Source organism: Neophocaena asiaeorientalis, unplaced genomic scaffold (assembly GCF_003031525.2).
Source record: "Neophocaena asiaeorientalis asiaeorientalis breed wild unplaced genomic scaffold, Neophocaena_asiaeorientalis_V1.1 scaffold147, whole genome shotgun sequence".
NCBI classification, from domain to species: Eukaryota; Metazoa; Chordata; class Mammalia; order Artiodactyla; family Phocoenidae; genus Neophocaena; species Neophocaena asiaeorientalis.
The window spans coordinates 5539217-5554884 of record NW_020173758.1 but is presented as its reverse complement, the minus strand read 5'-3'; the positions used below and the strand labels follow the sequence as shown (position 1 = coordinate 5554884).

Sequence of the window (15668 nt, the reverse complement as noted above, 5' to 3'; positions counted from 1 at the left end):
AAACCAAAAAAAAAAAAAAAAAAAAAAAAAAAAAATACAAACACATGGAGGCTAAACAATATTTTACTAAATAACCAAGAGATCACTGAAGAAATCAAAGAGGAAATCAAAAAATACCTAGAGACAAATGACAATGAAAACACGATGATCCAAAACATGTGGGATGCAGCAAAAGCAGTTTTAAGAGGGAAGTTTATAGCTACACAAGCCTACTTCAAGGAAGAAGAAATATCTCAAATAAAAAATCTAACCTTACACCTAAAGAAACTAGAGAAAGAAGAACAAACAAAACCCAAAGTTAGCGGAAGGAATCCATGCCCCTATGGTCAACTAATCTATGAGAAAGGAGGCAAAGATATACAATGGAGAAAAGACAGTCTCTTCAATAAGTGGTGCTGGGAAAACTGGACAGCTACATGTAAAAGAATGAAATTAGAACACTCTCTAATACCATACACAAAAATAAAATCAAAATGGACTAAAGACCTATATATGAGACAGGACAATATAAAACTCTTAGAGGAAAACATAGGAAGAACAATCTTTAACGTAAGTCACAGCAAGACCTTTTTTGATCCACCTCCTAGAGTATTGGAAATAAAAACAAAAATAAACAAATGGGATCTAATGAAACTTAAAAGCTTTTGCACAGCAAAGGACACCATAAACAAGATGGAAAGACAACCCTCAGGATGGGAGAAAGTATTTTCAAACGAATCAACAGACAAAGGATTACTCTCCAAAATATATGAAGAGCTCATGCAGGGGCTTCCCTGGTGGCACAGTGGTTGATGTATGCCTGCTGATGCAGGGGACACAGGTTTGTGCCCCAGTCCAGAAAGATCCCCCATGCCATGGAGCAGCTGGGCCCATGGGCCATGGCCGCGGAGCCTGTGCGTCTGGAGCCTGTGCTCCACAATGGGAGAGGCCAAAAAAAAAAAATAGAGCTCATGCAGCTCAATATTAAAGAAACAAACAACCCAATCCAAAAATGGGCAGAAGACCTAAATAGACATTTCTCCAAAGAAGACATACAGATGGCCAAGAAGCACATTAAAAACTGCTCAACATCACTAATTATTAGAGAAATGCAAATCAAAAGTATAATGAGGTGTCACCTGACACCAGTTAGAATGGGCATCATCAGAAAATCTACAAACAACAAATGCTGGAAAAGGTGTGGAGAAAAGGGAACCCTCTTGCACAGTTGGTGGGAATGTAAATTGATAGAGCCACTATGGAGCACAGTATGGAGGTTCCTTAAAGACCTAAAAATAGAATTACCATATGATCCAGTAATCCCACTACTGGGCATATACCCAGAGAAAACCATAATTCAAAAAGACACATGCACCCCAATGTTCATGGCAGCACTTTTTACAGTAGGCAGGTCATGGAAGCAACCTAAATGCACATCGACAGATGAATGGGTAAAGGAGTTGTGGTACATATATACAATGGAATATTACTCAGCCATAAAAAGGAACAAAATTGAGTCATTTGTTGAGACGTGGATGGATCTAGAGACTTTCATACAGAGTGAAGTAAGTCAGAAAGAGAAAAACAAATATCGTATATTAGTGCATATATGTGGAACCTAGAGAAAGGGTACAGATGAACTGGTTTGCAGGGCAGAAGTTGAGACATAGATGTAGAGAACAAACGTATCGTCACCAAGGGGGGAAAACGGTGGGGGGGTGGGGATGGTGGTGTGCTGAATTGGGTGATTGACATGTATACACTGATGTGTATAAAATTGATGACTAATAAGAACCTGCTGTATGAAAAAAAAAAAAACTAAGCCCAATAAAAAAGTAAACATAAACATATTTAGCTAATTTTCTGAACCAGAATTTCAAGGGTGAAGTGGGTGTGCACTGGAAGACTTGTTGCTAGAAGCTGCTCCAGGCAACTTTAATGAACAGCCCGGTTTGGGAACCAATGAAATAGAAGATGACTAAGCCAAGATTTCAAACATCTTGTCTGGTAGGAAAAAGGGACCCAAATTAATGATTAATTTTATTATTAATAAATGTACCCTATGAAACTTATAGGATATGTTAATTGCATAACAGTTGAAAAATCTAGACGACTTTAAAGAAAAATATAAAAATCTCCTATACCCCCACTACTTTAGAAGTAACTACTATGTACATTTTGGTGCATTTTATTCCAATGTTTCTTCAGTGTACCCAAAACACAGATATGCAAATTTATACAGACACACATGTGAAAACCACGCAAGGACGCCCATACACACAGTTTTGCGTTCCACCTTTTGCACTTAATATTGTGTCATGAGCATTTCTCATTTAATTGAATTTTATTAATAAAAATATTGAATTTTATTCAGAATATTGTAATTTGCTTAATCAGTCTCCCTTTTTCTGCCTTTTAGGTTGTTTTGAATCTTTTGCTGTTATAACTCGTTGTATGATAAAGTTCCTTATCTGTAATATTTTGACCACTTTTGTCTGATTATTTCCTCACTATTGGTCCCTAGAATTTAGTTAGCTCGTCAAGGGGTACGGATGTTTAAAAAATTCTTGATGCAGATTGGTAAAAGGACTTCAATGAAAAGTTATTTTAACTTATATTTCTGCAAAACAGTGTCCATTACCTCACTCTAATTAGGAATATTATAAGTAAAAGATCCTTTAGCAATATAAGCAGAGCAAAAATAGTGTCTTATCTTGATGTCTTAATCAGATTTCTGATATTAGTGTGGTCAAATATTTTTCATAATTTTCTTGGCTATTTGTATTATTTATTTTTTTAAATTTCCTGTTTGTGATGGCTACCTATTTTTGGGTAAAGCTTATTAATTAATCAACAATTTGTAAGAACTCTTTGAATTAGGAATAGTAACCTTTTGTTTGCCATACTAGTTGTAAATAATTTTTCCTATTTGCCTTTAAATTTTATTTATGGTGTTCCTAGAATTACTGAAAGATTTTTCCTGTTGCGTTTTTTTGTTTTGTTTTGTTTTTTGTTTTTGCGGCCCTAATGTACCGCACTATACAGGCCCTAATGTACATTTTTTTGTGTGTAAATGATAAAATTAGTAAACAAAAAAAGTAAACCAATAGGAAAGAATTCTTTGATAAAACTTCAGACTTAGTTTAAAATTTGGGGAAAAAATATTAGACCCTCAGCGTTTACCATAAATCAAAATTAATTAGGCTGGATTTAAGAGGTGTTTTTTAAACTCTTTAGGAAACTGGAAGAAAATATGGGTGAATAATTACTGTATCTCAGAGAGTAAAAGATATTAAAAACATAAAAGCAATAGGAAAGGGCTTCCCTGGTGGCGCAGTGGTTGAGAGTCCTCCTGCCGATGTATAGACACATCTGTATAGTGTCTTTAGTTATAGATTTTGGTACTATGTAGCACAAATGAGATAATTTAACATTTTATTGGGCAAGTTTTCCTTTGTTGCTTTTCTTTAAAATGTCTTGATTAGTAGCAGTAGTTTATTTTTCCAGTTGGACTTTGGAATCATTTTGTTACATTCCAATAGAAACTAAATTGAAAACTCAACCAATTCCTTATGCTTCATCACTCCCTACCAAGCCAAAAAAAAAAAAAAATCAACAACCAATCAACCAAACAAGCAAACAAACAAAAAAACCACATACCCTGATGGAATTTTAAAAGTTACTTCTAATAGTAATTATCTTTATCCAGAGATAATCAGAGATCGCTACTGTTATATTTGATTTACATCTGCATGATATATTATAGCTCATATAAAATTTGAATTGTATGTTACACACTTAGTAATCTTATTTTTTTAATATATCATGAACATAATGATATACCATGTCATTAAATAGTTTTCTAAATTATTATTATTATTATTATTATTTTTGCGGTACACGGGCCTCTCACTGCTGTGGCCTCTCCCGTTGTGGAGCACAGGCTCCGGACGCACAGACTCAGCGGCCATGGCTCACGGGCCCAGCCACTCCGCGGCATGTGGGATCTTCCCGGACTGGGGCACGAACCCGTGCCCCCTGCATCGGCAGGCGGACTCTCAACCACTGCGCCACCAGGGAAGCCCTCTAAATTATTTTTAATGGATGCACATTATTCTATTTCACATACATGCATATATATACACACATGTATATTTGCACTGTTTACTAAACTAGTGCCTATTTTTGGACGTTGAATTTGCTTCCACTTTTGTACTATATACTATAAGGAATGATTTTATTATGATATGAACATCTTAGGAATCCATCTTGTATGCATCTCTTATTTTTCTTTATATAAATTTCCTTGTTAATGAAATTCTTGGTCAAAGGGTAAAACAGTTTTTGAGTTTTCTTTTACCAATTGCCAAATCATCCTGTTTTAGCAATTTCATGGTGCCATCAGAAGTGAACAAGAATGCCTCGTTAGAGATTTTGATCGGAATTGCATTAAACTTAAAATAAATTTGAAAATATATGACAGCTTTTTTGTATTCAAACTTTACCTCAAGGAATGGTGTGCTTCTCTAGACATATATATTATATCACTTAGTAAAGTTTCACTATATATATCTTGCACAGTTCCTTAGTAGGTATAAAAACATAAAGATTTCTTCATATAAATTCTGCACATTTTCTAAATAGGATTATTTTTAGGTTTCAACAGTTTTTAAAAAAATGTAGCTATCAGGAATGGGATGTTTTCACATTACAATTTCTGACTAATTATTGTTTTTCAGAAAGCTATTGATTTTTGTATATTCATTGTGTATCTGAATACTGAGCTTTCAGGTTAATTCATTATTAATTTTAGAGACACTGAAGTGAGGACCAGAGAGTTTATCAGCTTCCCCAAATCATAAAGTTGGTCTAGTGTTGGAATTGATATTGAGCCTAATTTTCTATAATTCCAAATATAATGCTCCTTATACTACTCCTTATCACTTCCCAAATATATCTGTAGAAATACAATTAGCCAAACAAGGGAAATTATAGCAGTAAGGTATCTGTACTCGTTAGAGTGTTCTGTTTAACTCTCAGCACCAAATTTTAAGAGTGACACTGACATTTAAAAGAGCGTCTAGAATGAGCCTGTGATATGAGGAATGATTGAAATCAAGAAAATAAAGCTGTACAGCTTCAATGGCTAGAGTCATGACTGGGAAGAAGTTAAAGGAAACTAGATTCTGGTACATTATGTCAGAACTCAACACAGAGAGTTGTTCTCAAATGGAATAGGGTATTTTGGGAGGTATTAATCCACCTGATATTGGAAGTGCTCAAGGAGAAACTGGGTGAGCATCTCTTGAGCATGGTGTAATGCGGATGGGAATGTGGATGAAGAAATCTCTAAGTTTTCTCCTGGTCCTATGATTATTTCTGAATTTAGCTTTGAAAAACCCTAATTCATGTTAGCCATGGGAATTGGATGTAGTTATCACTACTACTTATGGGGTGAATTAAAAAGCACAAATTTTCTAAACCTCATTTTATTTAGTAAATTTAGTCTTCTTTCCCAGCTTTACAACAAATTCTGACAGATCTCTAAATAGAATGTGGTTTATGTTCTACTCTTTTATTCCTTTGTCTACCCTTTCCTGTTTGTTCTAATGAATTGTGACAAAACAAAACAAAACAAGGATAAACACAAAACAAACTCCTGAATAATCAAAGGGTGATGGTAAACTTGGCCATGTCTTCAGTAAAAAAAAAAAAATCTATTAGCTGGGTGGACAATCATTAGCTGTCTCCCTCCTTTCAGCTTGATGGTATTCACTCATTCACTTATTCATGATGGGTTTTTTGGGCTCCAGCTAGTGTGGAGCTCGGTGTTGGGGGGAGCCATGAGAGATGCAACAATGTCTTTGCCTTAAGAAATCTTGGCTGGAAGGGAAGAGACTATGTAGTGGAAGTGGGATGGGGAGAAGGTAACCGAGGCTCAGAATATGGGATGCTCCGAAAAATGATTCTGTCCCAATCCTGTTAAAGCAATTAAAAATGCTTCTGCAATGGCATCACATTCTTTCCTTTCGCACTTCTACTCCTATCAGCCTGGGGAAGAGGAGAGGAGACTTCAGGGTGTGAAGGACTGGTTTGGGTTAAAAAAGGGGATTACGTGAAGCAGAACCTCCATAGATTCTTCTCTTTGCTCCACTTCAAACTTTATTAAGAGTGAACAACAGAGGAAGTTCTGAACAAGGGTGAGGTTTATGGTTTTGAAGTTTACTAGAATTTATTGTGATGTTATGAGCAGAGACTCTGCCATTTTCTACGATTTAACTAATCCCTTAGCTTTCCTTGGTCTTAGGTTTTTCACCTATAAAATGGGGATGGCAACATCTGCTTTTGAAAATACTCATACGACTGTTTGGACAAATGAAATAATGAATGTGAAAGTTTTTGTTTTTAAAATCTAAATGATATGAAAGAATAGGTTATTATTATTTTTTAAATTGAAGTATAACTTACAATGTGTTCATTTCAAGTGTACAGCAAAGTGATTCAGTTATATATATATATATATTCTTTTTCAGATTCTTTTCCATTATAGGTTATTACAAGATACTGAGGATAGTTCCCTGTGCTACACAGTAGGTCCTTGTTGGTTATCTATTTTATATATAGTAATGTGTATATGTTAACCCCAAACTGTTATTATATTTTCCATCTTTTTTAAAAAAATTGAAGTACAGTTGATTTATAATATTGTGTTAATTTCTGCTGTACAGCAAAGTGATTCAGCTTATATATATATATTCTTTTTAATATTCTTTTCCATTATGGTTTATCTCAGGATGTTGAATATAGTTCCCTGTGCTATACAGTAGGACCTTGTTGTTTATCCATTCTATATGTAATAGTTTGCATCTACTAACCCCAAACTCCTAAAACTATAATTCAAAGAGATACATGCACCCCTATGTTCATAGCAGCACTATTCACAATAGCCAAGACATGGAAACAGCCTAAACGTCCATCAATAGATGAAAGGATAAAGAAGATGTGGTACATATATACCTCGGAGTATTACTCAGCCATAAAAAGGAATGAAATAATGCCATTTGCAGCAGCATGGATGGACCTAGATATTACCATACTAAGTGAAGTAAGTCAGAAAGAGAAAGACAAATACCATAGGATATTACTTATTTGTGGAATCTAAAATGTGACACAAATGAACTTATTTACAAAACAGAAACAGACTCATGGACATAGAGAACAGACTTATGGTTACCAAGGGAGAGGGGGATGGGGGAGGGATAGACTGGGAGTTTGGTGTTATTATTATCTTTAATCGCAGAATTCTTGTGCTTAGGATATATCTTTATACCTATATTTGTTAGCATAGATTGATTTTGAGTAGCTCTTGTAGCTCCTTTTAACATGTTGTATCACCCCATATCAATCATTGATGCAGTTACACACTGAAAACTTGATGCTTAAGACAGAAGCCAGAGGTTCAGAAAATAACCTGGCTCCATGTCTGAAATGGTTAGAGTGAATCCAGTCACTGGGGTTTTACATAAAAACCGTAAGTTCAGATCTCACTCAAACTGCTCCTATGGTGTTTTAGAAAAATAGACATGTCACAAGGTTCCTGGTGAGGAAACTTCTTGAGCTCCCCAGAATGACACCACTGCCATTTAAATAAATTAAAAATTAAAATATTCTTATTTTATTTCAAGAGAAGCTAGGTAGTTTGAGACTTTAGATTAGGAAGTGGAAGCTCTGTTTTGGTTTTAGCCTGAACTATGCTGTACTTGTTTAGACTCTTGTTAGACTTACTCTCTGGTTTGTTTTAATCACAGTTTTCTATAAAAGAAGCTTTTCCTTTTCACCATCTAGTAATGTTGAGAAAGTTCATGGGGATCCTTGTCAGTAGAGGGCTTTGCAAAGTAGCATTATCGCTCTGTAGCACACTGGAAAAACCACCCCTGGTTATCAAAAGGCAGTTTCCTTAATAAGCTATCAAAATTATTATACCTCATCACATGGTCTCCTTTGTGGGTGGGCTATTATGTTTGGCAAAGAAATGTGGCATAGTACTTTTGTTTGAAGAAACCTTTCCCTCTCTGGAAGAAACATGTAATCTCAGTATAGCACTGTGGAAAATTGTGCGGAGGCTTTATTGTTTGAATATAGTGGCACAGGACATCTTTACTTAGGAGATTCCTGTATCTCCACATACCATCTTTATGTGAATGTCTTGGGATGCTCATGACAAATTGGGAACTCTTCCTGTAACTTTGTCTTAACCGCGAGGTACAGTGGAACAATGGTTCACTATGCTTCCTTTTAGTCATTATTACTTTAAGGAGTCCTTAGAGCTCTAAATAACACAGCGATCCAAACACATGTTAAGGTCTAACTTCTGTCAAGATCCAGGCTGGCTTGCACTTGTTTTCATGCTCTCATTTGTACAGGAAGAATGAACAGGGAAAAAAAATGTACCTGGCCAGCAGCCTGGGCTTCTTGGACATGTGACCTGTGAAGTCATACATGAGGGCACCATGCTCAGAAGGGCCCAGTGTTTAGTCTGAATGCTTTTAAACTTCTGCTGTTACCACCTTGAAATTCTGAACACTTTTTGAGCAGGGATCCCCACGTGTTCATCTTGTACGGGGCCTCACAAATTATGTAGCAGGTCCTGCTTTGAGGTCATTAACTGTTTTATTGTTAGAAGATTCCAGATATTGAAAAAAAAGAGAACGAGATGAGGTGGGGTGTCTAGTGAGAGGAAACGTGCTGAAGAAGTAACTATTAATAGAACCTGTGTGTATTTATGTTATTGTTTTAATAGTGGTCTTTTGTATTGGGTAGATTTCTGTTTTATGTAAAGAGCTTTCTACCTCCTACATTCCTATGTTTACAAGTCGAGAAAAAATTCCTTGGGAGTGGAACAAAATAGGGAGTGGATCCGGGGAAATGTGAGAGCTCTTGATAATTCTGCGTCATGAGCAGATTTGGCCTGCAAACCTGTTGCTCAGATTCCAGCATCAGGCCTTTAAGTGGCTCATTACCAAAAGGAGTCAGTCCTAGGCAGGGGCTTGTCCTTGTGATTATTGCTGTTGTCTAACTTTTGACCAAGCTCACCTCCTTCATCTATGATCAAATGTCACCCTCTCCATGAGACCCATCCTGACCATGCTACTGCAAATTGCAACCCATCCCATACCACTCCTGACACTCCTGATTCCCTTTTCTTCACTTATTTTAATGTGAATGCATGAGGTTTGGCACAGGGTAAGTGCTCAATAACCATAAATTGAATAAAGGGAATGAGAGAATGAGTGGATAACATGCATTTCTAACATTAAAGGTTAAGCTTTGAAAAGAGTAAAAATATCAGCTTTATTCTTACCCCCTTTCTCCTCAGCTGGTTTGTTCTCTGTACATTGCTTCTAGTTCTCAGAATTCTTCTGAGCTCAACCCCCTCACCCCAAACAGTACTATTTTTGTGAATCTATGATCTCTAGCCAGTTTAAGATCTAGGAGTTTTCCAGTCTGAGTCTCCCCATGGTATTTAGTAACAGTATTTTCTAATGTCACCATCGGAGTGGAGACAAGAAAACGTGTTCCTTGTTGGAGGAGGATGTGAGCAGTATAGGATATTACTGGTCATAAGGGGATCTTGCTATTTCTGAGGGAAATTTACCTGCACCTTTTCATCATCCTTTGGTGTGGACCATGTTTACTTCCAGAGAGGAACCCTGTAGGGATAACTCTTTCAGTCCTTCATCTCACTCTTCCTGAGAACGCTGGAGACATTGGTATTATCAGTTCCAGTGATATTCAAAGCACATTTCCAATCACCTACTTCAGTAGCTCTCCTTTTGTATCAAAATCCGCAATTTGTTAAAACACTATGTACTAACTTAAGCCTCAAGAGACCTTTTAATCGATGTAATATTTAATTAGTTTGAAGTACCCTGTTTTCCACTTAGAGTTGAAAACTAAACTCTTTGGCTAAGATATACTTTGACCATTAATTTAGTAAGTGAAGGTTTGGTACAGGTGTACCTCATTTTATTGTGCTTCACTTTTATTTTGCTCCATAGATACTGCTTTTTTCTCTTTTTTTTACAGTTTGAAGGTTTGTGACAACGGGCGCGGAGCAAGTCTGTTGGCGCCGTTTTCTCAACAACATTTGATCACTTTTACATTTTGCTGATTGTTGCAATACTTCAAACTTTTTCATCATTATTATATTTGTTATGGTGATCTGTGATCAGGGATCTTTTTGTTTGGCTTTTTTCATTGTGAGCACTCTTTTTTTTAAATTGAAGTATCGTTGACTTACAATATTATATTAGTTTCAGGTGTACAACCTAGCAATTCAATATTTTTATAGATTGCACTCCATACAAATTTATTATAAAATACTGACTGTATTCCCCGTGCTGTACATTACCTCCTTGTAACTTATTTATTTTATACCTAATAGTTTGTACCTTTAATCTCCTTTGCCTATTTTGCCCCTCACCTTTCCCCCTACTCTGGTAACCACTAGTTTTTCCTTTGTGTCTGTGAGTCTGCTTCTGTTTTGTGATAATTGTTTGTTTGTTTTATTTTTTAGATTTCACATATAAGTGAAAACATACAGTATTTCTTTGTCTGTGATCAGTGATCTTTGATGTTACTATGGCAAAAAGATTACAACTCGCTGAAGACTCATGATGGTTAGCATTTTTTAGCAATAAAGTCTTTTTTTTTGCAGTACGCAGGCCTCTCACAGTTGTGGCCTCTCCCGCTGCGGAGCACAGGCTCCGGACGCGCAGGCTCAGCGGCCGTGGCTCACGGGCCCAGCCACTCCGCGGCATGTGGGATCCTCCCGGACCGGGGCACGAACCCGTGTCCCCTGCATCGGCAGGAGGACTCTCAACCACTGCGCCACCAGGGAAGCCAATAAAGTCTTTTTTAATTAACGTGTATATGTTATTTTTTAGACATAATACTACTGTATTATGTTATGCAATAGTATTATGCAGTCCAAACATAAGTTTTATCTCTACTGGGAAACTAAAAAATTTGTGTGACTCACTTTTTTATGATATTTGCTTTATTGCAGTGGTCTAGAACCAAACTTACAGTAACTCCAAGGTATGCCTGTACATGGATAAAGTAATGAAGGAGAAACATGAGAGTAAGTGTACAAAATATAACCCATATTTGGTATACCCAAATGAGGTGCCTTCTTTTAAACAATCATTTCTGTGTACTTTCATAATTTTGTCTTTATTCTCTTTAAGTCTTTCTTTTTTTTTTTTTTTTTTTGGCCTCGCCCTGTGGCTTACGGGATCTTAATTGCCCAACCCAATCCACCCCCTCGGCAGTGAAAACGCAGAGTCCTCACCACTGGACCGCCAGGGAATTCCCCCTCTTAAAGTCTTTGAGAAGGACTTCTGACTAATCTAAAATTCAACTTACTGATATGAGAAATGAATGTCACCATCACAGTAATTTTGTTTTCAGCTTGAGAGCCTGGTGTCACATTCCATCTACTTACTACGCTTAATCTCATTTTTTAAAAAGAGGAACAATAGGACTGGCACTTGAGTCTGTCAAGTTATAGGCATATACATTTGTTTTTTAAATTCCTTGCAGTGGAAATAATGACTTTTTGGACACTCAAAATCATGTGGAATAAATATAACAGTGAAGATTATTTCATTACACAGCCAGGAATTGGAGGGATAACTTTTAGTATAATAATCAAATAGATCTTTCTTAGACTGTCAAAAGTTTTTTATTTTTTCTAACAAAGTGCCTATGAGTTGCTGTGTTGGGTTACATTGGGCAATTGTCTTATGATTTTGATTTTGTCTTATGATTTTATAAAGTATATAAGAATTATTTCAGTGTAGGGAAATAAGAGGAAAACAGTTAAAATTAGGATATTGTCTCTGAGTTTTTGTCTAGGTCAGAGATTTTGAAGATTTTAAGTACTTCCAAAAGTGAAACAATCCCTGCAAACTCTCTGGACACTGTGTGTTTTCATTTCTCCAGGGGGAAGGGCAATAGCTGAGGTGGCTTCCTGCATAAGGCAAGGGTGGAGAAAGCTGGCATTTCCCAGGGTGTCCAGGGGAGATGAGTGGATGTGTTGTTTCCATGGACACACCACTGCTCCATTTTTTCCTTTTAGGTGGTGACCATTGTGACTGGACTTAGTCTGGTGAGGTGTACACTATTGGAGATTTGCTCTCACAAACTCTTCTCAATTTTTTCTCTACAATCTTTATACAAGTATCTTACTTCCAAAATAGAATTACTTTGTGATTTTACTTTGGAGATTTGCTTAATTCTTTCTAATGGGATATGGTTAAGCTAATGAAATATTCCAAAAAGTAGTTGTTATTTTATTTTTTAAATGATCATAAAAACACACACCAGTATATTCAAGAACCTATTTATTGTCTTGTCTGCTTGTAAGGCATTTAAGGCATTATGACTTTTGTTCTAGTTCTATTTGCATTTGGAACCCTCAGTGAAAATTCCTAGTTTTCCTGAATAACTATGTGCAGTCATACCTTTAGAACACATGCGCTTTAGTACGAGTTGTAAGGTGCACTGGGTGTAAAAAGGGTGGAAGCAAGGGTGGGCTGTGATTCAAAAAGGAAAATGTGGAACAAGGGGCTACTTGTGGATTTCATTGGATACATGATTTAATTTAGTTAATTAGGAGATAGAAGCATCAGGAAAAGCGGAGCTTGTGCCCACACAAGTCACACAGTCTAATACAGTAACCTTTAGACAACAGCTGTAACCTAAAAGGCCCACGCCAAAAACAACAGAGCAGGGCCCAGTTCCTGTCCCTTAAAGCGGGACAGCTGAAATGGTGGCTGAGTTTAACAACAAAAAAGAACAAAGCAAAACAAACAATAATCCAAATCAAGGTTTTCTGAAAGGAAAATGTACTAATTAGAAGTTGGACATTTCGAGAACACTGTCTTATGGAAAAGTGCCAATTTTATCTGTGGATTTTTGGTTCCTAACCATTGGCTGAGAAAATATTTCAAGTTATTGCATCTTTCTAGGTGGAACTGAAACATTGTATCCTTCTAATAAAAATTCTAAATTGGGCTTAGCATAGTAATAATTTATGCTGTGGGACTTTGAAGAGCAAAGAGTAACATCTTTCTACCCACCCTGATTTTGCATCAGTTTTCTTTCCACAAGGCAATGAAGAGTTATTTTTATAGATAGTAATGTCCAGTATACATTGAAATTAATAAATCCGCATCTGTGATATTATGCATCAGTTTTTAAAAAGTACTCCTGACGGTTAATTTCAGTGGCAGAAAATGCTGAAAAAATTGGGATGTTGATTTCCAAAGTGGTTTTTCTTTAAAAAAATTATAAGTTGTAGCTAATGATAAGTGATTGTGCCAGAGATTTCCGGGTTACTGCCAAATAGAGGATTTTGGAAAATTAAAAAAAAAGAAAAAGCTGGATCATTTAAGGAAAGTAATTCATTTCACACTTTGACTCTTTCCCAGAACAAACATAAAAAATGCACTATTCTCCTTCCCGGTATTAACGAAATATTTTCCAAATCCATTGCATTGCATGCATTGCATTCCTTTATCAGGATCTTATTCAGTTTGTGACTCTGCTGGAAACTGATATCTTAGAATTAATCTGATACATGCTTTTACCTACTTTTCTCTTGTTTAATGCTAAGCTTAAGTACAACGACATTCATTTTAATTTTGTTAGGCTTTCTGGACACACTTCCACAACTACAAATAAAAAGTTTCAAGTCATTTGTTTTATTTCTTTTTCTCTCCTCCTTTTAAAAGATTTTAACTTTTTGGTGAATTAATTGTTTAAAAAAGTTTCCAAGTTAGGGATCTGTTTTTTGATCTACTGTTTGTCGAATATAAATTTAAGGAAAATCTGCATTTTTTTTAAGGTACATAGAAGGTTAACCAAACTGCCTTAAAAGCTTCTGACTGCTATTTAAAACATAGGCACAGTTTTTGTGGAAATCAAGAACATTTGCCCTGTACTCAGGTTCGGAAAACCAAGAGTTACAGAGGGTCACCAGGGTTAAGAGAGTGGCAGAGACCCGTCGTCCATGAAAGGTGACAGTTCTGTTTTTCCACTTACGGGGCTCAGCGGCCGGGGCAGCTAGCAACGCTTCTGTTGTTTGTATGAGCAACCTTCTCCATGAGTTATAACTGTATGCAAGACTTACTGTGATGGCCTGGAGTCTCTCCTTCACCAGCTCAGCTTCTTCCATTCTAGAAGTCAAGGACAGGCAGCCAGTGAGGGAAGTCCAAAACTACCATAAAGCAGGAGCCTCCTTGGGGAGAGGAGTGGAGGTGACAGAGAAGCAGGGAGAAATCCGCTTTGGCAGCGGTGGAGAAAAGCAGAAATCCCCGACTCGGCAGGAGCGTCTCTGAGCAGATGTACAGATCAGGCCAGACACATGTAATGAGGGTGTGCTGGGGAAGCAGACGCTGAGGCTGCTAGCACGGGCTGACTGACAAGTTTGAACGGCAGCCGTACAAGCCCTTTTCCTTCAGGAGCTGCCAGCTCTTTGTTGTAATGTGCACAGTTAGCAAGGCACATTTTCTTATTAACTGTTCCTTACCCAATTCATTCTTTCCTAGGAGTAGCGCTAGAAGCCCATGCACTGAGTGCTTAATCAGCCTCTGCTCTAGCCACACACAATCAAATCTCTGCATGTGTGGGTCTGTGTGTATTTGTAACAAAGTTGTTTACCTGTACTGTCCTCCAGAGTTGCAAAGACAAAGGCTTACCTTGACTGGGTCAAGTCACTTGCTTGCCTTTCTTCCTTTAATTGCATTTAGATAAGAATACAAAATTCTAGAGTAACTTTAGAATTTAATATAGTGGTAAACTTACATCAGGCTGTCCTTGCCTTTCCCTTCCCCTCCTACTTCAGCAGTTTGTTTCAAATTTTGGAATCTTTAGGTCATGGAGAAATTAAAGGCATTAACGTGACTCTGTTAAGAACTTGGTCCACCGGCTGTGTTCAGTGTGGTTTAAATGTCAAGTACCACCCTCCCTTATTTCTTGTCTTGGATTTCTATGGAATGCAGTTCTTTCTTGGATCCTATTCAGCAATGACACTCAGAAAGTTGCCCATCTTGACCTCACCAGTTATGCAAGAGAAAGGAATGAGACTTTGAAAGTGTGATGAGACATTCTGTAACTCATGTAGTCTGACACCATGTGAGTATTCCCTGGCCCTTTAGAAAGAGGAAGTCAAGCCCAGCGAAACTCTTAGGTCAAAGCAGAGGCTGGGAAGCTTTATGACTGACTTTGTGTTCTTTCCCCTACCATTTCTTTAATTAAGTTTTGATGTAATAAATCCTAATTACCATCTACCTCATTGTTACATGTTTAGATGCTATCAAGCACCTTCATATCAACATTCAGCTGAAGAGGTTAAAAGGACACCCCAAACATTGAACAGATGTTCTTATTTCCTTTGCATTATTGATATCAGTAATAATAATGGCTAACATTTGTTCAGTACTCTCTATAGGCAAACGCTTTACGTTGGATTTATCTTACAAGGTGCTGGCGATATTAGCCCTATTTTAAAAATGAGGGAACTGAGGCTCAGAGAGGTCATTTGTCACACAGGTAATAAGTAGCAATGCCAGGATTGGAACCTGGACTTTCTAATAGCCATTCATCAGTTCTGCCCAAGAAGC

General features: G+C 36.9%; 1 protein-coding gene across 1 annotated transcript in view; it reads right to left on the bottom strand.

Annotated features, from left to right (window-relative positions):
- PALMD (palmdelphin) overlaps positions 1 to 14532 on the bottom strand; it is a 52500-nt gene extending 37968 nt beyond the window's left edge. Inside the window, exon 1 of the mRNA XM_024751251.1 lies at positions 14177 to 14532. Within this exon, the coding sequence (XP_024607019.1) occupies positions 14177 to 14221 (45 nt within the window). The 5' untranslated portion in view covers positions 14222 to 14532. The remainder of the gene's footprint in view (positions 1 to 14176) is intronic.
- Between the last annotated feature and the right edge of the window lie 1136 nt (positions 14533 to 15668).